The sequence below is a fragment of the Pleuronectes platessa genome, chromosome 1, assembly GCF_947347685.1.
Source record: "Pleuronectes platessa chromosome 1, fPlePla1.1, whole genome shotgun sequence".
NCBI classification, from domain to species: Eukaryota; Metazoa; Chordata; class Actinopteri; order Pleuronectiformes; family Pleuronectidae; genus Pleuronectes; species Pleuronectes platessa.
In genome coordinates this window covers 27,401,458-27,426,534 of record NC_070626.1, presented here as the reverse complement: position 1 = coordinate 27,426,534, position 25,077 = coordinate 27,401,458, and the positions used below count along the sequence as shown (strand labels likewise).

General features: G+C 41.5%; 1 protein-coding gene across 3 annotated transcripts; it reads right to left on the bottom strand.

Annotated features, from left to right (window-relative positions):
• Nucleotides 1-84: 84 nt before the first annotated feature.
• Nucleotides 85-24,828, bottom strand: gramd2aa (GRAM domain containing 2Aa). Of its 3 annotated transcripts, none has more exons than XM_053423055.1 (12): nt 24,556-24,828; nt 19,200-19,304; nt 12,471-12,528; nt 10,372-10,444; nt 9,520-9,623; nt 8,922-9,020; nt 6,762-6,833; nt 6,468-6,524; nt 5,295-5,472; nt 2,466-2,559; nt 1,606-1,710; nt 85-975 (listed from the first exon to the last, which is right to left on the bottom strand). In XM_053423055.1, exons 1-12 carry the CDS (start codon nt 24,702-24,704, stop codon nt 972-974), a joined length of 1,098 nt encoding a protein of 365 aa, XP_053279030.1. In that variant the 5' UTR covers nt 24,705-24,828; the 3' UTR covers nt 85-971. The 3 variants fall into 3 exon arrangements, with proteins under 3 accessions (XP_053279030.1, XP_053279038.1, XP_053279047.1); XM_053423063.1 differs by lacking the exon at nt 24,556-24,828 and adding an exon at nt 23,967-24,067; XM_053423072.1 differs by lacking the exon at nt 24,556-24,828 and adding an exon at nt 19,468-19,486.
• Between the last annotated feature and the right edge of the window lie 249 nt (nt 24,829-25,077).

The window sequence follows — 25,077 nt, the reverse complement described above, 5'->3', positions numbered from 1 at the left end:
GGAGTCTTTTCTTGTGGATCCTGTGTGAAAATGATGGGATGAAGCGTCGGAAAGTTCCAGATTAAATAAAATACAAGCCACATCTTTCCTCTGCCACATTTCTGTTGCCAATTTAATTGATAGAGATTTTACAAACTAATCTACATCTAAATATTTCAGCCGTTGTTCAGTCAGTGAAATATCTTCATTTCCTCACGAACACTCTTTTTGAGTCTTTGGTGACTTCATTTGAAAACGTATAAAAGAACAAACAGCCTGCGTGCTCCTTCCATGTACAGCAGACTAACACAACTAACAAACATCTCATTCACTTTACAGTTAACGCCCACAGGTGGCGCTATTGCTCCAGTATGTTACAGTTAAACGACAGGTCACTTCAGTCACTCGCCACAATGTGATTTCCTTCCATAAATACTTTTAAAAATAAAAGACTTCCGAGTACCTGTTAACAAGCAAAACAACAAATCTACACTTTGATGAGTTTACATACATTTGAAATAATGTGGACGTATTTTTTTTAAAAGTGCTTTGTTGCAGCTACTTTGAACCTTTCTACTGAAACACAGACGGTTCAGTCCACACAGTCCGATCATTAACACCACGGCTCGGCTGACACGTCACCGCTATCAGTTTGTTTCAAGTAATTAACTCTCACTTCTATCCTCCATCACAGGCCACGGGGCCACAATCCTAAACTGAAGTAAAACCTACTTTATATTGACAAATAAATACACACAGTCTGTTTTGCATAGTCTGGAAGTGATCACTGAATCTACTCGTTGCTCCAGGGGAAGGTCCGTAAGGTGCCTGCAGTCGGACAGATGCTGCACCGTGGTGTTTTGCAGCCGGTGGTCGGAGGTCGATCTCCTCGGGGCTTCAGGAGCTGGTCCTGTGCAGGAGGACGTGGACCACTACGATCAGGAGAAGAGCAAAGAGCAGCCGATGGGATGAGGCGCAGCGGAGAGCAGTGGTTACCTGGAGGAGAAGAAAGAGAACAGGTTAGTGGAGGCTAACAATAAAAAAACATTAATACTCATGATGATTTCATTTCATTTCATTACTGTGCATAGCTCAACCTCATTTGTTTTATTGTTAAATCTAACTAAAGACGTGAGTTACAATTTAGTTTTAGCCAGAAACCTCATATAAAGATACAAATCTGTATTTCAATGCAACAATACTGATGTAACAAGAGACTATTAAACCTATCAGATATATATTATACTGTTTACTAGTACAACGTCTTAATAAATATAATATATTTGTTTGTTGTAGTAGGAATATGCAAGAACTACTGGATGTATTAACATGAAACTTGGTGAAAGACTGAAGGACGTGGTCAGGATCAGGAAATAATCACATTTGGTGCAGATTGGGCTCACGGGGCAGATCCAAGTGTTTGTTTTTCAGTTTCTTTAACATTGTGTTATTGATGGTTTTATCCGCACTGGGAAGTGTGGAACTGACTGAACAAGTGGCTGAAGGGGGCGCTGTTGCTCAGGAAAAAGTTACACAGTGTTGCTTTAATCTTGGTAGTTTGTTTTTCTTTAAATCAAAATCTAGATAAGATGTTTGTGATGTTTTAAGAAGTGGTGGTGAACCGACCTCTCTCTCAGGGGCAGGTTCGGGTTACCGAGGAAGGACAGCTGCTGCTCCAGACTGCAGACACGAAAAGCCAAGTAGCAGGACGACAGGATGAGGAGGATGATACTGGAGACAGAGGAGGAGACACGGGTTCATGTGACATTTCAACACTCTGTCCTGGAGGAGCTGCAGTGTCTATGGATGACCACTGGGAGGCAACGTTTGACTTCACATCAACATATCATGGATTTATACTGTCATTTTAAATACGTGTTAAAATACCAAAGTGTTAATTGTGATATGGGGGAAATTCTTATTACATTGTTATAACATGTATCTCAAATAAGCCTGCACTCTAATACCTCACAATAATTTATCATGACGGCTGTTTATCTTTTAATTCACTTAAATATTAATAAATATGCATCCATGTTTGGCCTATTCCATAACATATTCTATTTTCAGCCTAGACTAAATTAACAGAGATTATTGTAATTAATATAGATTATAGAGGTGAGGTGGGGGTCGGGGTCCCGTGGTCCCTCATGCCCTCAGGGTGAAGGACATTCCCCCCCCCCCGCAGATGCTCCAGTGCAGATGTCAAGAGAGCCTGTTGTTCACTAGAGGTAAATATATTTTATGCACCGTCATGAACCTTAATGAGCCAATTACTGAACAGCAACATCTCTGTGTAAAAATAAAAACAGAGAGAGTGTTTTAATAGCTTTAATCGCCCACTGTTTATATTTCCATATTAATATGCGCAGTGTATGTGTGTGTGTGTGTGTGTGTGTGTGTGTGTGTGTGTGTGTGTGTGCAGCAGTGAGTCAGCTGTTGGAGGAGGTGGAGGTGCTGTTGGTGGTGTCTCTCTGTACACTCACAGCAGGGTGAAGAACTTGAGCAGCTGGTACTCCATCTGGCCCAGCTCCGCCATCGGCTCTGATAGAAGACCCCTGTCCGTCTGCAGCGCTCGCTCTGCATCACACACACAGACACACACACACACACACACACACAAACACACGTACAATCATTAGCCGCTCTTGGCTCGACTACAGTACATGTTTCACATTTAACAGAGCTCATCCACCTGTTATCTGTACGTCTGAACACATTTGGACTCAAACAGGAACGCGGCGCTCAGTCCCAGTCGATGTTGTGACAATGTGCACTTTGGAGTTTAAAAAATGAATCCTTCTTATCAGCGGTGCTTTCCAAAGGGAGCCGGTCTTTTGTTTACATGTATGAAAAGCTGGAGGCTGCAGCTAAAATACATTAATTAACAGTGTGAAGGGTCAGAGGCGACAGCTGCTGCCCGCAAACGCTCGTGATGATTTTATCAATGTGAATCTTTGTTGTTCAAGGCAGAATTATGAAGAAAGTGCAGAATGTGTAGAATCCTGTGTTGTTCCCACGGTTGTTCATTCACTGTTCATTACAACTGTGAACAGTAAATCGCCTGAATGATGTAAAACCAGGAGCCTGAACCATATAGTGGTAATCTGCCGATATTTGCTTTTCACAGACATATCTGAATCTGTGAATCGGTTCTAAATATTTGGTTGTAATTTTAATTTCTATCGTTAAACCAAAGACTGTAAATAAAGATGGACGTTAACATGGAGGAGGCAGGAATTATGACCCTGACCAGCCACCAGGGGGCGATCAGGAGGCTTCAGTAGTGATGTCGTCAGCTTGATTTACAATCTCACAGCCTCATGTTTAACAGTAAAATATCAAGTCTCAAATATATATTTTTTGATAACCACATCACAGAAGTCACTGCCAATCTTTTTTTAAATATAAATATCAGCCGATAAATCAATATTGAACATTCTTACTCCTTATTATGATTATCAGCATCTGCCCAAAAAAACACAAAGTGTCCGCAGCTCTGATATGAGACTTATACATTCCTAATTAAATAATAAATAAATAATTTCCTCACTAACAATGAAACTTTATGAAAACGCTCAATATTTCTGGTGTACAACTTGAATATAAGTAATGACGTCCTGGTTTCCACTCAGTTTCTGTATATATATTTCCGATTCTTTTACTTGTTTTAAAAATACTTCATGGTTTTGAACCATATGACTCACATGCTGACAACGTATGAACCAGTTGAGTCCCTCAGGTCCTCAAGTCGCTCCAAAGGGCCGGACTCAAAGTTTTCATGAGTCAGCTTTAAGCTTCAATTCTCCGAGACGGAGGACGTGAGACTGAAAACCTTCCTCTCCAGTCGGGCTTTGACTAAGAAGTCATTTTTAACTCTCAAATTGTTTTTAATTGTTTCTTTTATTTTCTCCTCTGTCTTATTATGATGCTGTCAATCACATGTGAATCACTCTGCTCTGACATGAAAGGTTCTGAATAAATAAAGTTTGATTGAGCGGCGATGCTACAAAAGCTCTGAACGATCAAACACAGGCTGGTGAATGGAAACGCTCTCCAGCTGTTGAAGTGTCCTCACACAACTCTGACAGCAGACATTGTTTGTGATAATCTCCACTTAATCTGCATCCGCCCAAAGCTTTTTAATACAGGCCCCCTCGTGATTTAATCTCCATTTGAGGCTTAATGTGCACGTTGCGTAAGAGCTGGTGCCGTCCCCAGTCCCCAGTCTTTTACTGTCTCTCCTCCTCCTCCTCTCACATAAACACACACACAGAGGAACTCAACTCAAATGAAATGAAGCATATAAAACACACAAACATGTCAAGACTCCATAAAACTGGATAAATCCACGTGTCGGAGTAGAAATAGACAAAGACAAACACTCACAACTACTTTTGTCGTCTGATTTTAATCGAATACAAACTGTTTCTTCCTATTATTATTATTATTATTATTATTATTATTATTATCACGGAGGATGTGTTTTCACCTGTGTCAGTTTATTTGTTTTTTGGTTTATTTTTAAGCAGGATTACACAAAAATATACTGAATCTACTTCCACAGAACTTGGAGGAATGGGGCCTGGAGAGAACCGGATCCAGGAATGTTTGTCTTTACCTTTGTTTTATGACAATGAAATCATTGGTTTGTCAAGACACTCGTACGTCATTCATAATACCTATGAAACTCTTCATGGAGGCCACCTTGTTGTTGGGCAGAGCTCCTAAATCTTTTTAAATCCTTGCATTGACTGAGGAGGTTTGGTTTTTGTGTTTCTGTCTGCAGGATTACGCAAAAACTACGGAACCAGTTTTCTCAAAACTTGGTGGAAGGGTGCGGCACGAGCTGAGGAAGAACACCTCAACTTTCAGAGCAGATTAACATTCTTCATTATGGCGAGATAGAGCGTCACCCTTGGTGGAGGTATATATACACTCTCTACCTTTATCTATTTTACTGGAATATAATCTATTGTCTTATTTCTCTATTTTCTTTCAAACACCCATTTAAAAACTGAAAGTATTCACAAATAACAACTGGTTTAACACTAGATGTTTCCCAGTGAGGTTTCCTATGTTTAAAGGATGTAGGATTTTAGTCATTAGATCTATAAAGGTTGTGCCACAGATTTCAGTGTTAAATTGGAGGAAAGAGCCCATTTGAAACCTCTTTAGAATCAAAACAGACACAATTCACTATGAGCCTCCATCCAGGCAGGTCAGAGCAGAAACCTGAAGAATGTGGCCTTGGATACATTCTGGACTTTGTTTCCATACGGTGACGCTGCATCTACATCAGAGAGTTTTATCACCTTCCAGCAGCTGCTCGGATTTGAAGGGCGTGTCCGTGGCGCCCAGGCTGCTGGGGGAGTTTCCCAGGAGGTCAGGAAGGGAGGAGGACACAGACACCACGGAGGGTTTCCTCCTCCACTTTAACACTGAGGGGAACGGGTCCACCACGGGGAACTCGTCTGTGGTCGGGAACTCGTCCTGTGGCAAAGAGGGAAAGAGGAGAGTGGGTTGGAAAGATGGGGATTCAAACCCGCCGAGCTAAACACAACATCTCATTTCTAATTTGAAATGTTTCCACAGATCTGAAGCACAGTGATTCACTCTGGTGATAAATCCGAACTTTCACAAATTAAATTAGTTCTTCATTGTAATGAGTCAACATTAAATATTTTCTAATAAAAGTTGCAGGTAATTAAAACGATGCATCTTGGGATGTTTGTGTATCGTATATTTTTGTTAACGTGCAGTTATAAATGTCGGTCACTTAAGAGTCAGACTTTCAGTTAGATTTTCTTTAATGTTGTTACTGTAATTAGTCTAATTAGTAAATTATGTTCTATTAATAACTATTAATCTGTAAGCTGTTAAAACTTTTGAATTTTAAATGTTCAAACTTTGAATGGTGTAAATATGTGTTAAATATGAAGGAAATCTTATTTAATCTATAAACTAAAGAGATATTAATATAAGTGATCTTTTAAATTAAAAATTTTCCATCTCAAGCTTTGGTAAATCTCATTAAAAACAACAACACATCCTGAACAAACAGCCTTTCTGTCTCGGACTAATATCAGTTCAGATAAAAGCCTGATCAAAGACGAGCATGTTAACAGAAGTGAATTATTCCCTAATACAGAAGCTGTTGTGTCGCAGTGTGGCCGACGCTAGCTGCAGACGCACAAAGTGACCTCACACGGCTCTTTGGTAATAATTCACTGTGAGGCTGCAGCTGCAACTGAATCATCTATCGATCCTGTCTGTGTGAGAAGGGAAACCGGCCTGCAGGTCAGAGGTCGCTGCACCTGAGAGTTATCAGAGGCCTTTAGAGCCAACAGGACAAACCACAAGGGAATCATCTGAACCAAAATGGAGGACTGATGATGGACGTTTCACCCACTTTGATCTTTAACACTATGTGATTATTTGATGGTTTATCAGAGAGCGTCTCTATGTTAAAAACAGGTTTTACTCACCAATGACAAGATGGGCTCCTCCATGAACTGCTTCAAGCTCAGACTCTTCCCATTGACCTGCAGAGGGAAAATCTAATTGAGTCAAGCCAGATCTATTTATACAGCACAATGAAAAAACAGCAGGAGTTGGGCTGAATTCCTTTAGCATGGATTAAACACAAGATTTACAATGTTAAGAATTATATTTAAAAGACAGGAAAAAGTTAAGGAAAAGAAAAGAAGCTGATAAACTGTCCAAACATTATTTAATCTGAATGGATCTTGAACATTAATGTGTGTGTGAGGCCCACTGACCTGAAGGTGTGTGCAGATCCTGCGAAGGACGTCGTACACGCTGTCTCTGGACAGCAGCGATACGAATACATACTGAGGGAATAAGAAGGAGAAACAGTGATGCTGTTATTCAGGTTGTAACTTTCACTGTCTACTGAAACACCTGATTTCAAGGAATACAGAACACTATACAGAAAGACAAATAAACTGGGATTAACGCCCTGGAGATGTGACCTTTGAATCTGATCAGTTCATCTGAGTCCAAGTGACAGATTTTAAGAAATTCCCTTTAAGACAGACTTGAAATGTCACATTCAAGAAGCAAAATCCACTTGACCTTGACCTTTCTGAGACTAAGTGAACACATTCACAAGGCCAAACGTGTGTTTTGGTACCTTACTGTGCCATTGACCTTTGACCTCTACATTTCTAATCAGGTCATCCTTGAATCCAAGTGAATGTTTGTGCCAGATGTAATGAATTTCCCTGTGAGTGTTCCACATATATCACGTTCACAAGAGCATGAGTTCCCTGTGACCTTGACCTTTGACATTTGACCACCGAAATCTAATCAGTTCATCTTTGAGACCAAGTGAAGGTTTGCTCCAGATCTACAGTGATCCCCTCAAAGTGTTCTTGAGATATCATGTTCACAAAAACAGGGGAACTGGGAAAATGGAAATAATACTGTGTGCTTAGTGTTTGTTCATATCTATCTTCACAGTTATAGAGCATCAACCATACTGGTGGAAAGGTTAAAAGGTTTCCAGGAGAATAACACTTCAGGGATTGAAAAGCTTTAATCTGACGCACACAGAGGATATTTTCTCTAATCACATTTCTGTTCCACTTTATTCTTTCAGGAACACGGACGAGCGACAGGTCAGTGACGGCTTAAAACAAAACACTCTGACCTGGATACATATCGCTGTTATCTGAAAAGTACTTTTGAATTTTTATCTATGAGCACTTTGAAAACACTGAGTCACTGTTCCTGCTCTCTATCAGTTCACAAACAGTCCTGTAGCATCTCCCCGGATAAAGTCACATGAGGAAATAAGCTGCCAACCTGGAACCAGGCCTCGGTCACTTTTGAGACATATGTGGTTGCACTGTGAGTTTGGTTATGTAACGTGTGTGTTACATAATCCTGCAGACATACTGTGTGAGGACAGAGATATTTGTCCTTGTAAGGTGTGAAGCTTTGTATTGAGTCATGCGTCACCTTTGACAGCAGAAGGTGATTCTTCGCTGCTCTGACAATGAGCAACACACACGTACATTACAAATGTAAATATACTGTATATATGTATATATTATAGTATGTGAGTGTCTGAGGTGCTCTGAGAAACTTGTGATTCCCAAAACACTGTCGGCTCTTTGAGTGTGTGCTGTGGCAACAGTTTGCATGAAAGCAGAAAAACTGTGTGCAACCACCACAGACTGTAAATAAAGATGGACGACACGTCGCACAAAACTGAAAATACCCCAGATACACGCGCTGCCGTATTCATCGTCCTTCTGATCTATTCTCTTAAATTCAGAAACAGAATTAACAAAAATAAATAAAGATCTGCTAAAAATCAGCTTAAACAACATGATCAAGTTTTGTAAGACTTGTTATAAACCTACAAAATACTGTCAGATGTAAATAGTAGATTTCAAGAAAATGTAGAGTGTCATTTTATTCAGTCCTTTTAAAAGCAAAATTTTTTCCCCCTGCCAATATCTCTAATATTTTATGTACCACATTAAATATAACATAGTTGATATTAGACCAGATTCAACAATATGGGTTAGGGTTAGGGTTATATTATATGTTTGAATAATACATTTCTAAAATGCTCACATGCTTGTGTTTTTAAGTTGAGTTAAGATCCTTGTCGATGATTATTCTGCTGCTGAGGTCGGAGCGGAAGCTGAAGGGAACTTAACACCTGATGAAATCCACCTGATGACGACAGCTCGATACACAGTGAAGAGGCTCCATGTGGACATTTGGCTGCAGTGGTGGAAAAAGCCTCCACTATGTGGTGCTGCCAGGCCGGGACTCCACTCGGCTTCTATCTATAGCGCGGCCGTGTTGTTTTTTTCCATCACACCTCGGCTGGAAAATACGCCCGTGCTCTGCTAATCAGCATAAGCATTTTAATTCACTGCGGCTGTGGCGGAGGTGTTTACCTTCTGGCCGGTGTCCGAGGTGATAGCCAGGCCGTTGGGCACCAGGCCGGCGGTTTTGTGCTTCTTCACCAGCCTCACGGAGGCAACGGGGATCGCCACCTGCGGAGAAGATGGAGAAAAGGCACAAAAACAACATTTATAAAACAGTCAAAGCTCTGAAGAGGTAAAAACAAGATGATGAGGAAAACAACACATGATTTAATGAAGCACACTGAGGGAAAGACCCTTCAAGGAAACGGGTAGAGGACATGAAACGTGTCTGATTTCAGTCAGAATGTGAGGAATGCAGTCAGAGTAAGGAGCTTAGTGTCACCACGATGTCAGGAGGGGTTCGGTTTCAGGGAAATGAAGGAAAACGAACAACATATCAAAGAGAAAAATCACGTAACTGGTCGAGGTTAAAGGTTCAGGGAACATACATGCATAGAAAGAGAGAGATTTTCTATGTGGGGGGAGAATTAAGAATGTGTTGGTCCCTAATACTGCTCTGAAGACCAGTCAAGTCATTTGTCAGGTTGTCCAGTTGGTTTGTCGGACTGGGACGGGGAGTTCCCAGTTCACGTCAGTCATTCTCAGGTTATTGAGCCGGCGTTCAAACCTTGATGTCTTTGCCGAAGAGGTTGGCGTAGAAACACAGCCAGTTTCTGGAAATGTAGAGTCGACCTTGTAGAAGAATGTCTCTGAGGAGAGCGCAGGAGTACACTGAGGACACACACCAGAGGAAATACACTTTACTTACACTTAACAACAACATACAAGTTAAGTTCAACAATATATCTGAACCTAGAATCACTTTTTCATTTCCTGGTTAAATAAAGGTTAGGTACAAATTAAATAATACTCTGATCTGCACTGTTACACGACACAGTCTTAATCTTCATGTTGAATAAAAAGACAAACTATGAAATAAACGATAACAAATTATGATATTATGAACAAAATATATCAAAACAATGAAATTTAACTGTACATTGGTCTAGTTTTGGATTTATGTATCACATCAGCATCGGATCATAATTACATTCCACAATTTATGACTCATTGTTGATTCTTTTTCTGACCAATAAGTTAATTAGTCAGAGTTTACACTGTAAAAAAAATGCTGTTAAATTGCTCATATTTCAGCAGAATCAAAGGACACATTCAAAATCCAAAGATACTCTACGTTAATCTTTTAATTATATCAAAACAGGAAAGTAGTAAATCACCAAATCTGTGAAACTGAAACATTGATTTTGTTTGATAAATTATTTGACAATCAATCAATTATCCAAATCACTAAAACTCATTAATCTGATTAGCCTGAGAGGATTAGAAAAACAGAAGCAGTGGAAAATAAATGACTGTAATGAATAAAGCTGAAGCATGAATATGAACAGGTTGGATAATGAAACAGATGCAGCAGCAGCAGCACGACAACAACAACACACACTCTGAGAGTTTCCGGTACCTTTCATGAGAATCTCATCCTTGGCCACACACTGGAACAGTTTGTGGTACTGCGAGTTGTACTTGCTGACAGTCTGTGCAGAGGGACAGGGCAGAGTCATGAGCAGCTCCTTGGTGGACCGGCCTGCCTGCACGGCACCACCGGCCACTCCGCCGCCGCCGGCCACTCCGCTGGCCGCAGACACCACCCTCTCCCTCAGAGGACGCGAGCTCTGCACCAGGCTCAGCACGTTGGCACCGTACACACACACACACTCGCGCACATCCAGGGCCTGGAGCAGGCTGCTGCAAGACACACACTGTTCCCCTGTCGCCGGTCAGTACAGGGCGGGGAGGGATCGCTGCCTCGCTGCATCTACCTCTGCTCTACATGAACAAACACACACACACACACACACCTGGCTCTAATGTATACACCTACACACACCTACACACACATACACTATAGAGTCACAGCAGCAGTGCCTCAGTCTGCAGGCACTGAGCTACAGGAACTACAAGGCTCTCTTTCTCTCTCTCTCAAATACACCTCCTGTGACTGTACACTTTGCAGCTGACACCCTCCCTCTCCTTCTCCCTCCTCTACACACACACAGACACACACACACTGCCCTTCATCATTCTGAGCTGTACCCAACTCACTTTGGCTAACACACACACACACACACGTGGTCTTCCTCACTGTTCTCTGTGGGAATCCCATTTTGTGTCTTCCTCTTTCCTCTCCCTCCATCTGTCTGTGGTGTCATTCGGGGACACAAAATGTCTCTCAAACCAAATCTTATGTTTCTCCCCCCCCCCCCCCCCCCCGAACACACAACAGGTCTCATTCATCCCCCTGCTTCCCTCAAACTCCTGAAATCTCTGCCACCAAACCATTTCCCCCCCATCTCTCCCTCCTGTCCTCTATCTCATCCATCTCTCCTTCCCCTCATGTCGGCTCACTTTGCTGTTTGATGTCGGCCGCCCCTGTTTTTGTCTTTCTATTAATAGCCGGTGCTGGAGCAGCTCCTGTCCTGCGTGATGTGGAGCTCACAGTAGGTTACAGCTCCGCACAGGGCTCCATCACGAATGGAGGAAAGCCCACAGGGATAATGCAGTCTGTCACTGGATAAACATTTGCCGGAGAATTCATTAGTGAAATGGCATCGGGTGATTTGTGGTGAGGTGTGGTCGTATTATTTCTGCCCCGTCATGAAGCTGCTAATGTATTTTGAGGACACTGGGCAGGACTGCAGCAGATGCTCTGTTGCATTATAACGTAGTATTACTCCAGTATAAACTGAAAGGTGAGTAGAGAGAGAAAAATATAAGATAAAAAAGGAGAATAGTCCATAGAAAACAATGAGGTGGGATCTATTCTATGAGACAATACTAAGACAGAGGTGAGTGGGTATAACATCACTGCTGAGCTTTTGTCAATAACATAATTTGTTTGAATATCGAGTCTAAAATTATCAAGATAATTAAATTTGATAAACATCCTTTTAACAGGAGGGAATATTCATCTATTTATTGTCACAGATTTATTATTGTTTAGCTTCTTAGCATGTTATCATGCATTTTCCTACAATACAAATAAGCTAATAAAAAACATATATTACTTTAGTAAGAATTAAACATTTAGGTTAAGACCAATAGAACTGGTCGGACTCACTCAGTCTCAGACAAACCAACCATGTGGTGAAGCACATTTTTCATGGATCTGTACTTTACAGGTAACCTACATTTCACTTTTACTCCACTACTTGTGTCAGCAGAAATCTGTACTTTCTACTACACTGGATTTGTATTAACCATTAGGTGTCTATAACTGGAGGGGAACTGGTTCACGAAGCGTCGCCTGCAGCAGCGTCACTCAGTGGAGAAGAAACATCCAAAATGGTTTCGGAAGAACTCTGAGCCATGAGGAGTTTGTAGAGACTCAGACTCCACTCTGCAAGATCGGATTTACTTTTAACCATTTAAGTAATTTAACAAAGATATTTTTTCCTTTAGATAACACACTTTTTTGTGTGTTTGTACTTTTTAATTGAGTGAAATGTTTGAGTTCTTCCACCACCAGTGACACTAACATCAAATCAAAAAGACCAGACTCACCGAGCCCCTGTAGCATTTCTTCACATCTTCATAGGACAAGTCCTCGATGAGCTGAAACCTGAAATGAAAGAGAAATTATACTTATAGAAGAAATGTATTTACCTCTCAAATAATGATGGTTTGTTTATATATGATGCATCTACAAATCAATTCAATGTGCTACTGGGAATAAAGAAAAAAAAAAAATATATATATATATATATATTCACAGATGAAAAGCACCATCTGGCAAAACACTGGCAGCGTAACAAATGGTGTTTAGCTTGTGTGCATGTGTACAGTATGCTTGTGTCTGTGCATGTGCACGTTGCATGAAAATCCCAGCTGGGTCAAGGCTTCCACATGACGAGTTAATCACCATTGTGTGCATAACTGCAGGGAGACGAAGGCTGTCAGCGAACAACACGGAGGAAGATAAATATTGAGTTGTTTGAATACAAATAGTGACCGTGCCAGCAGATTATCCATGTTGTTGTTTTTATAGTCAGGATACATCCACACAATCACACACACACACAGACACACAATCGGTGGCATCACACTCGCCTCAGGATGAATATTCAGAGCAGAGCAGCAGATGTCCCAGCACAATACTCATATTAATGTGTAAAGCAGTTTAATCAGCCCCTTTAAGGCAAATGTCATCAGAATGAACTGATGTCAGTGTGAAGATGCTTTAAAACAACAAAGTCCGAGAGGGAAGATGTTTGTGACGGGTTCCTCCCTGACCTGTGGAGTCTCCTCTCTCTCTCCCCCTGTATCTCTGAGTGAGTGTCAGGTGATTGACAGTGAGCAGACGACCACGCTGACGTGAAAACACTCTCCTGCTCGGGCAGATATCGAGAGAACAGAAGCTGCCGCGGCTCTGCTGAGTTTTATCTCTGTCTGTGGAAAGACATTTCTCATTTTGAGAATTGGAAAAAGAGATGAATACAGAGTCAGAGAGCGATGGAGTCCAACAGGAACGATTCTGCCCTCGTCATCCTCTGACTGAGATTCTTTTATTTTGTGATGGTAAAAGTAAAAATATAGCGGTCAATACATTTTACGATAAAATACTTATCATAACAGGTGGACGGTAAAGAAGTCTATTTACTTTATATCTATGGTAATTTATACTTCTACTAAACTATATTTTAGGGATAAATTGATCTTTTTATGCCCCGACTTCTATCTAAAAATCAAAGTAACTGGTACATTTTTTTATCCATAAAACATACGATTTCAAATCAGTTTACTGTACGTATCTTCACCTTTGTAATACTTTGAATATACATTTAAAGGTCGTTTCTCGATGTTGCACAAGCAGCTCTTCAGACCACAAAACAAATCCTTCATCAGCCGCACCCCCCACCCACCCACCCCTCTGTGTTCTCAGCCTACACAGTCTATAGGTGATGGAAAGTCATTGAACACTGTCCCTAAACATACAGTCGGAAACATGTGTCATGCTTTGGGTGTGTGAACTTTCTTCGTTGTGGTCTGATCCAGTTGTCGCTGTCTGGGTCGTGGGAGCGGGGGGCGGAGGGAGGGGGGGGGGGGGGGGGTTATCTTAACTATTCTAGATTATCTTTACTCAGCAGTCGTTGTGGCGGCTAGCAGCAAATAAAGTGCCGAGCATCGTTTGCATAACCGTGAATGAGCCGGCTTTTGTTTACCTCTGTCTGAAATGTAAAATGCTTCATTATTATTGACAGCACTTTAACTCAAGTCTAACTCTTCTTTTCTAAATCTTATCTTACAAAATTACTGCGAAGTAAATGTGCTAACGTGTCCATTATACACAGGAGCAAACTTATAAATCCTCCTTACTAGCCTTACGAGCTAACTACGATCCCAGGCCCAGTACAAATTTAACTAACGCAAATGCAAACAAATTTAAGAAAAGGAAACATTTTACTATGTATTGAAAGAATAATATTTCATGAAAATCTATTTCTCAATGAGGCCGATTCAGCAGGAACCTGGAGGAACATCACGGTGTAACAGAAGCACATTTGTATTCTCCTCGGACAGCGTCCTTCACTGAGGTGCATCCGGTTAAATCTCTCCTCAGTGTTGACTCTACAGCAGCGGGACGGTCGGTGTCACCGCTCCGATGAGAGATCGTCCTCTGGGGACGAAGAGACGACCTCTGTCCTCCACCAGCCGGACTCGGCTGCTTCTCACAGCGGGAACCTGACAACACCTTTAATTGTGCTGGAGGGACGATGATTTATACGCGTGGACAGCAAATAGGTCAGTGTTCATTTAAATAATGTACACTGTAAAATAAGTGATACATTTATTTGTTTAGTTTGCAGTTATCAATAGAGACATTATAATCAACATCATCAATCATATTATTAGGTGGTCCCATTTGCATAACAATATAAGTCATGTTACGCAATATAGCAATTTGGAATATTGTGAAATTATTTGAGTATTACTAAATGACAAAACAAGGTATACAAATATTTGTGTACTGCCTTGAATGTAAGATAAAAGTCCCTCTCAGATAGAAAACTGCAGGTTGCTGGTTTCAGTTAGTTTAGTTTACAGTTGTTGTCTTTGTTACAAATGTTTTCTACCTACAAAAAGCTGTGTGATTGTTCAAACACACCTCACATGTCTCAAAATGTGTAACTTATATTCAAACTACACGGCTGCTGGGAGAGGACACACCTCCGACATGTCTAAACCCATGAAAACAATAAATCCTGGATCTGCCTGTTAACCCAAATCTGCTCCAAAATGTGACCGGTGGTTCTTCTGGTCCTAAACCACACCTCCACCACATTTTAAAGAAATTAATTCAGTAAGACATACTTCAGAAAACATAACCTTCTGTTGCAGAGGTCCCCTGATCTGATTTTGTCAGGTTTCTTTTTAAAATTTGCTTATTTGATGATACTTCAAAGACTGAACTGAAAGATGGCCGACAAATGAAATTAAATTAGAGCCGAGCCATGTGTGTCAGAGTGTGAAGTATTACAGGTGACAGGGCAGCCGCCTCTGAGCGAGTTGTAGTAAAATATGGTTTCCCCTAAGAGTGAGGTATAAAGGACAGAGTATTAATTAAATGACTGTTTGCAGGGTCAAGTAAAGGAGATAGATGTATTGTGAAGCTTAGCACAATAAGCAAAACAACCACTGATCAACCTCGACCACAGATCCAGCTCCACGTGCCAATCCGACCTGCTGATGAAATTCTTGTGACGTCATTAAAAGCTCAGTGGACGTTAAGTTGGGATTGTTTGGTCAAACTATTGTTGTGAAGGGGATCTGAGCAGTGAACATTAGAAGCTTCACAAGTTACAAGTCTCTTCCATTAATGTTCATTGAGATATGTTGTACAGGTGTTGCTGTTATTGTGATAAAACAACTGTATGAAATGTACATGGTGGAGTGAAGAGGCCTTATGGAGGTTTCACTGGGCTTCAGAGATCCAGCTGGAAAAGGACCCAAGCAGGGTTTAGAAGGGGAGTGTGTGTGTTTGTGTGTGTGTGCATGCAGGGTCTTGGTAAAACACATGTGGGACATAAATGTGTTTGCACAGTCACATTATGGGGACTGGTCTTCCTTATGGGGACAATAAACAAGCCCCTGTAATAGGTGAGTGAGTAAACGGTGTGTGTGTGTGTGTGTGTGTGTGTGTCTTGTTTGCAGTACAGGGAGCTCGCCTGCTGGACACCTTAGACACACTTTAAGTGACACATCCCTCACTTTACATCTGTACTATCTTCAAAACAACAATAATAAAATTCATCCTGCAGCTTGTAAAAACTTCAGAAATGATCGAACTGCTGTACAAAGTTAAAAGTTCATGTTTTTTCACATGTAATAACCTTTGTTTTGCCACTAAAATATAATATTTACTTACAATATGGCCATGAACACCTTTAAAATGTCCCAAAAAAGACTTTAAAGGTGAAACTTCAATGATAATCCATCACCAGCCCAATTTACAGCAGAGATCATGTCACAGAGTCGATAGCTCGCCCCCCCCCCCCACCCCGTTTACACTTATTAACAGGAGATTTTTCTGTGCAGCTCGTTCTCTGTGTGCAGATTCATCCTTCTCCCTGTTTCCTCGCTGGTAGCAAAGACGTCCCATGTGACCGTGTGATGAACAATAGTGCATGTGTGCTGCTCCTCCCGCCTGCTGCTCGCCGCCTATAAATAGAGACCACAGAAGCTCGGCATTCCCAGGTGGAGAGGGGAGAATGATTATTAAAACCACAGGCGGCTCTGTGGGGACCGACTGGCTTTTCTAGTCCTCGCGCTCGCTCTCCGCCTGTGCCTCTCTGTAAAGCCCCGTCCAGGTCTTAATCAATACCGCTGTTGCATCTAAGAGAAAAATGCTCTAGGCAATTCCCACCGTGGCTTTAAAGGAGCTGCGGATGAGGTGCAGCCGGGTGGAGCTTGTTTTACAAAGGGGATTAGAAAAGGTTGTGTTAGGGATGGCGTGTGTGGAAATGATGGACAGCTCAAGGTGAAGTCTATAGCGTCAGGGAAGTGTAACTTAAAGTTTTATCTTAGACATGTTTCAGAGGAGTTTGGAAATTCATCAACATTGGGAATCACATTGTGTACATGAAGGCTTTGTCCTTATTCAGGTTTCGGATCCTTCGGAGGCACGACACATTTTAATGAGTCGACCAAACTGAGACGCTCTGGTCTACGGAGGATTCCCTGTTTGTCTCACAGCTCGTTCTGTCCTAACCAGTGCATCTGTGGCCCGGCCGCCCGTACGGCTGATTGGCTCCCTTCCTACCAGAGGCCGGCCCGAGAGGGACCCGCCCCCCCGATGCTTTGTTGCTCAGAAAGGGAAGCCCCGTGTTGACAGCAGCCTTTGAAACGTGACAACATGGCCGCTCCGCTGTGATCCAATCAGTCCTGAGACGCAGCCTCTGAAGGATGCAGCCCAGGGGACAGGGCTACAGAGAACCTGTCTGAGTCCTGCACGCGACGCATAACAATCCACACTGACCTAACAGATCCAAACAACTCAGTCCCATCCCGTCTGTTATTCCAGAAGTTGTGGTTCAGAAATGAAACTAAACCCGATAGATTACAGGCAGATTAGGAGCAAAGCCACGATGTCGCCTGTGACGTGTGTTTTCTGTGTCGGCCCGACTCGTTCACCTCGTCCACGCGGCTCCGTGCCCTTGGCTGAGCGGAGGAACAGTGAAACTAATTACTGGCTCAAAGGATCCTAAATTGAATCCTGAATTAGAAAGGGAACACCTCCCATCGGCGGCCGGTGGAGCAGCGGACTCCCTGACTCCCTGACAGTGACCTGACTGGAGGAGGAGGAGGAATTGGGAGTAAAGTGAGAGAGAAGGACGGATCAGATCTCATTTGAAACAAGACTCAATTCGTAGAAAGGTGAATAAAAGGTCATTTTTCTTTTTGTGTGTGAAGCCGAGTGACAGATACTGAAAGAGCAGCTGTCGCCTCGACTCAGAAACTACAACTTACAGCACGAGATTAAACTGCACGTCGGGAGAAACATGTTTTATGTATTTGAAAGTTTTTACATGTGCTGCAAGAACATGGAGATGGAACAAGAGACATAATATATACAAATATTCAAGTTTACACTGGATAATTAATGCTTTATAAATACAAGGCAGCACACAACTGTCTGATACTGGGCTTTATAATAGATGTGTTAGGCAAAGATTGAACTCACACATTGTTATACTAGATTTATTTTCATATGATCATCTTATATCTCATGAGTTCTAGACGTGCAGCCTCTTTAAACTCATATATTGTTTTCACAGGACATTTATTCCATGTTTGAGTATCAGCCCCTCTCATTAACGTCAACAGGCAGATGTTTCTAATAAAACCTCTCTGATAAGAAACCAGGGGAGAGTTCAATGGAGCAAATCTCAGGAGGAGGAGGAGGAGCCCAAAGCAGAGCTAAAAGAAAAGCAAATATCACACTTCAAACTCAGCAGTTGTCCAGAGATAAGATTCAGAATTCAAGTTTACGTTGCTTTGTGTTACCGTTAGCTAACTCGTGAGCAGAAACCATCTTTTGGGTCAATGATATGTGGCGGTTGTGTGTATTCATAAAGCTTCTTATGGCCCAGGATTCATAAATCAACACCAGCAGCTTATGCAGACAAATATTTACAAGCGGACACGTTGCTGGCAGCACCAGAGGACAAACAACATACACACGGCTGGTTGAGTGAGTGACATGTGCAAAAAAAAGAGTTCAAGTCCCTCGTCCAGCACACACTGTGCCTCTGTGCCAAATCCATCGCAAGACTGATTCCCAGGATTACACTGCTCCTGTCTCCAATGCTTCTTATATAACACACAAGTATATACAGAGGCATTCTTCTGCCGACGTAGAGAGACATTAAATAGATTAGAACACGTTGTTAGTGGTACAACTTCAGCCATTTGCATGTTCTCCCAAGGACTTTCAGGGGGGGGGGGGGGGGGGGGGGGCGAGAGAAAGAGAACACATCCTTTTGTGAGTCTGTTTGTGTGCACGTGTTTGTGCACATTTGACCATTGTTTGACATCAAATGCAGCTGAGATAAAAGTAAAACAAAATAAGTGCTGTGAAAATAAATCTCCTCGGGCTGTAACTCATGACCACGCACAGGATACAGATGGTGAACGAGGGAAAACAAGAGCAAGCACAAGAGCTGCAGCATAGCCTGGTAGTGTGTGTGTGTGTGTGTGTGTGTGAGTGTGTGTTTGTGTGTGTGAGAGATTTGCCTGAAGTGTCCGTGTGTGTCGTCGTCCTTGGAGGGGTCCAGGTCCTGAGTGGAGAGCAGGCCTGTTTCTTCGCTCTGCTCCTGCTGCTCAGTCATGCTCCTGGCCCTGAACACACAAGCACACAGCTCGATGTTAACAGCAGGTATCGCTCCACCGCACTTTCATGTGCACTCGTACAACAACAACACAAAAAGACATGTTTGCGTTTGTTTCCAGATTTGGCTCCAGGATAGAGTTCGTCCTGTAAAAAAAGTTAAACGGGGCAAACCTGGTGGACTCTTGTCTTCAAAAAATCAACACGGGCGCTGATGCAACAATCAAAGTCTGATTTCTGCTGCTTTGCACTACATTAAAAAAAAATCTCTACTCAGCAAAAGTAAGGCCGTGTTTGTGTAAATGGGGTCAACGCTCACCCAGATGTAGGAGAAATATATAACAGCGCCTCAGAGGTTGTGCAGATGGCTGACCTGACGCGCTGCTGGGAGCTGACGCAAACCTTTTACAAAGAAAATCTGTTTCACCTCACACCGGAGCAAACGCCTCACGAAAGAAAACGAGAGGAAGGAGAAAGAGGGAGAAACGAAGGTGGTTGGTTATGAGACGAATAATTAAAATGAAAAAAGGTTCAGTGAAGGAATGATTCACGTGAAGACACAGAATCACAGCTTGATGGATGAAATGTGGCTCAATGCTGTGATTTGCATACGTTAGTAAATTACAGTGAATGGATTCTGGTGGGAGGAGAACGAGCCGTGAAATGAAGCAGCGGGAAAAACAAACAGGTTTGACCCTGAGGTATTATTTTTATTATCAGTGTTACATTCATTGATATTAGATTCCAACCTATCATCCATTACCTTTAGCTGTTTATTTGTTTATTACCAATTTCAAATCTGTTACTTATATCTATAAATATGGTTTTTTTAAGTAACTATTTCAACACTTTATTTTGTAGCAAACATTTTTATCTGTTTCTCTGTTGACCCAAAATCTCAACAGTCAACCACGTCAACAATTAAACCATGATTATTTAAAAAAATTATAATTTCAATTGTTTATCGGATACCTTAAATAATGAGGTAACTGTTTCCTCTTTGCTTGTAGCTGAAGGATCAACAGTTAACTCATCTGTGGAGGTCAGGTCTCCTAGTTCTGTTCTTACCAACTATTTTAATCATCTCTATAACTTTTTCTTGGTTTTTACTCTTCGCATCTTCATAAATAAGGTTTATCATTATTAATTATTCTATTTTTCATCAACTTTTCCAAACGAGTAATCCACAACCTTCCTAACATCCTCTGACGTCTTCTCATCCCCCGAGGTTCACTTTCACCTGATTGGAAAACACTGATCAACATGAGAATTAAGAAGAATGAAGCTGATTGGCCCCTTTAAATCTTCACTCTGCTGTGGTCGGCCTCTTGCAGCTCGAGTTCTGGAAAAGTTCTAAACCTTCTATTATGTAACTCCTTCCACTCGCCTACACAACAAATGTTTCTTTCTTTACAAAAACGCACACGAACACACAAACACACACCTGCCCCGTGTTCTCCTCTGGGAGAGGGGAAGTCGTTACCACCTGTTCTGGTATAATTACAGGTGCTGATGGAAACAGGCTCCCACATGCACTCACCAGCGTATTATCTCTAATTGGCCAGAAGCTTTACGTCAGCCGCTGACCTGCTCAAACAACAGGGACTTCCTGGTGAGAGGTCGCATCTGACTGGTTATCTGTGATCACTGGGAGGTTGAATGGGAGATGAAGGGCCTGTTGTCACAGATAAGGGAAGTGTTTGTGGAGTCTGTTCACCTTAAGCCTGAGGTTAAGGGATTTAGGGGAAAGGGTTGGATTGATGTATTGTAATAAAGAGGAAATCTCTTAAAACAACACAAATGTGTATCGGGGCAGTTGAAAAGAACTTTACCTTATTATTCATTTAAAAAATCCTGATTAAATCTATGAGGAGGTGAATTTGAACTTGTGAATAAGTTCATATTTGACAAGAATTGTGAAAGTGGTATTCTGAAATTAGTGAAATTAGCTCACACTGTAACACAACATATAACAACTGTGTATCCATGACTTTTAAATTAGCCTACTTTTGCTAGCTGTCTATAAACCATAGACCTAAATCAATTCCATATTAAATAAGTAATATTAGTGAATAAGTTCATATTTAACAAGAATTGAGAAAATGGTTTCAATGAAAACTTAAAGAGTCGTTTTCCCGTCTGTGAAAATATGACATCATTCTGCAGGTTTTACACCATTAACAAAAAGTGTCGACTTGTTTCTGCCTGTTTGTAAAAGCAGAGGAAATCACCGTGACACAGATCCAGCCTCCAGACACACATTGGTTCACTTCCATTTACTCAAAAATGACAATCAGATTGGAGCGGCATCAAATTTGCACAAGACTGTGACCGGTCACCGTCGGTCAGCTGCCGAGGTTTTAGTTTGGGTAAAGAAGATAATAAAGCATGATGACCCTTTACCTGAAAGAATGAACTGAGAGGTCTGGAGAGTTAACAACAGTCAATTCAATTCCACCTGTGTAGTTAAACAGTTTGTTTAATTCTCTCTGAACAGTGGATAAAACCTCTTTTGTTAACAAAAGTGCTTTACACGACCGCTCAGCGCCTCTTTATCAGCTGTTGTATCTAAACCGCACCAATCAAGATAAATACATGTCAGACTGATTGGCCCCACTGCAGTCTGAGTGGGGGGGGGGGGTTGGATCTGCTGGATCTGCTCGGCTCAGGTCCAACTTGTTCATACCAGGCTTTTTTAAACGCTGGGACCGCTCCTCCTCTCCTCTTCTTCTTCCTCTCCTCCTCCTCTCCTCTTCTTCTTCCTCCTCTCCTCCTCCTCTCCTCTTCTTCTTCCTCTCCTCCTCCTCTCCTCTTCTTCTTCCTCCTCTCCTCCTCCTCTCCTCTTCTTCTTCCTCACCTCCTCATCTCTTCCTCCTCCCCTTCACGTCTTCCTGCGTCTCCACAGACAAACATTTTATGCTGTCACAAGACGTCCTCCAATCCAATAAACTAATCTTGTTAAGGTCCTGGGATTGTTGCTGAGGAATCACTGTGGTCTGTCTCTCTCTCTCTCTCTCTCTCTCTCTCTCTCTCTCTCTGTGCTTCTGCTCGGCCATCCCTGAGGCCCTTAACGCTGAGCTGTTGTCACAATCTCACATCGAGTCCATTCGTCCAGCAACAGTGTTCGATATCGTTTATAAGTATATATTACTTTGTGTACACATGCAGTACAAGCTTCTGACGGTATTTCTTGAAATACTGTCTGTACTTCTTTGTCCCTGGTTATTTTCAGGTCCTCACGTGAACGTGAAAGTGTCACATCCAGATAAAATAAACTAAGTCACAAAGTGTTATTTAATGCACGTCAACAAGTCTGTGCTTTGTGTAGAACTGTGAGATTTACACAACTTAAGGAGAGACACAACTTTGTGAGTGATGTGTGTTGATTTGTTTTCACAGTTTGTATGTGTGTCTATGTGTTAAAGCCAAAGGTTCAACACAATGTGAAGCTGAGGGTGGGTTTTTCTTATTGTTTTTTAAAGTCTCACACAGGAGGTTTATTTCATGTGTGTAACTTCAAACTTAGTAAATCTGCTTTTGGATCTTTAGCGAACTATTTGCCGAGTTGGCACCAGTGTGTTTGATGTTTTTCCTCAGTCATGATTCTGGATTATCTGCACATTAACTCGTTCACTAACACAGTCACAGGAACAGAAGCAGCGACTCAGCTTGAGACCTCCTGAAATAACGTCTCCATTGTGCGAGTGGCTCAGATCGGCCTTTGATGGGAAGACGTGTGTTTTTAAACCAACACACGTCTCTGAACGTTCAAATAAGTGAGAAGTACATGGAGACACATACGTGACTGTTCAGTGTGAAATACAAACAGGATGTCAGGGGGGAAGGAGAACGAATAGTTTTAAATAAAGCCAGTTTCTTACGTGTTATACTTTTATAATCGTCTCACATAAATTCATTTATAACATTTTCAAAAATATCTATTTGTCTTTTGGTCAAAATCTATTGAGAAGCAGGAGGATCTTTATGACTTTGTGTAAGAAATGTTACACAGCAAACTAACTGTCAAAATGTTATTGTGTAACTGTAATTATTATGTACGACTGTTCCTGAAATGTGTTGTAGCACTTCCATCTTTTGAATTTATCTTTTAATATCAAAAGAAGAGAAGTCAGGTTCAAATAGGAATTGAAGCGTTTCTTCAAGATAAAAGTGTCAAATGATTCACTTATAGAATAATTAACCGTTTACCCTGCGACAAGGAACTATGCAAAACAAATTCTGAAGCTGCTGAATCACACTTCTCATAAATTGCAAAAGTCTGTTGTGATGTAATCTCTTGACTGTTTGAATATGCACAATCATTTAGTTCCTCTAACACTGGAAGGGAATTAAGATGTTAGAGACACTTCTATTAAAGTCACTCTGAGAAACATGAGGTGTGAAATGTTTCTGATAAAATAACATCATTAGATATTCAGTTAAATTAACTAGTTTGAATGTGCAGTTACTCTTCAGCCGTTCCTGATTCTCCTGGTCGAGCTGTGATCAACAACCATCTTCAAATACGTCTCTGATGAAGATTTCTACTGAGGAGTTTAACAATTTAACAACTGTGTCGTCCACAAGATGTTTTGAGCCCAAGGTGACGTCTTCATATCTGAAGTAACGTGTTGTTTAGTCTAATTAACAGTGTAAAAACAAAAGAGAATTACCGTGGTGATGGATCCTGATTGTGTACTATGATGACAACAAGACGGCTTGAGAACTGCTCCCATCTTCTACCATTACTGACAACACCTCCTCAGTTCATTTGTCACTTTAACTTTCATCTCTATCAGACATTTTCTTATGAATAAACACTTTAACCATAGACAAACGTTCCATTATGTTACAGTTTCTTCTAATCAATGTGTTGAATACTGATATTTTGTTGATATTCACAGTTTCTCTTTACTCATTACTTCCCCTGTAGTTTTATTTTGTAGTTTTACTCTTGTTGAGGGTTAAGAACAGAGGATCTCACACTTTGTTAAGATCCATGAGACAAATTGTGATTTATGAATATGAGCTGTACAAAAAGTAGTAAATATTCAAATTGCGGAGAAGCTTCAAATGACAGAACACGACTGAACTACACAAATTGTTAAGTTATCCAATTAATTCATCTTTAAACTTCCTCCCCCACTGATTAAAAACACACATTCACCCTGTTCTCCTCTTCTTCATCACCGGTGCTCTTAATTTCTAAAGGTGTAACGGAAGCTCTGCGCCTCCACGCGCCGCTTGACTCCGGGCTCCTACCTGAAGCTCCGCGGCGCACGAGACGTTTCCCGAAGGTTCCTCGACCCGAAACTTCTCAGGTCTGCGACCCGTGAGCAAACATCGGACTCGGTCACCGGGAATCGAACCCACGGAGGAAATGAATGAAGCTCCGGCCCCGAACGAACCATGAAATCCTGAGAGACGTAGCGGTGACCTCCTCCTCCTCCTCCTTCTGCCAGTGTGCGTGTGCGTGCGTGTGTGTGTGTGTGTGTGTGCGCAGTGGGTTGAGCTTCACCTCCTGTTTACTCACTCACTGAGGATTAAACTATTTTCTTGTCACACTCAGAATAACCCGCTAACGCTGGTCACTCAGTCACGTGTTCAACAGGAAGGAGAAACAAAAGCTGTTGAGAAAACCAATCAGCTACTACTACTTTATAATAATAATACTACCAATAAATATAATAATACTTTTCATATAGAGTTTTACAGGACTTAACACAGTAAAAGATACTAAAACAATAACATGTTAAAAAGGTTGAAGCATTGTTAAGAACATGA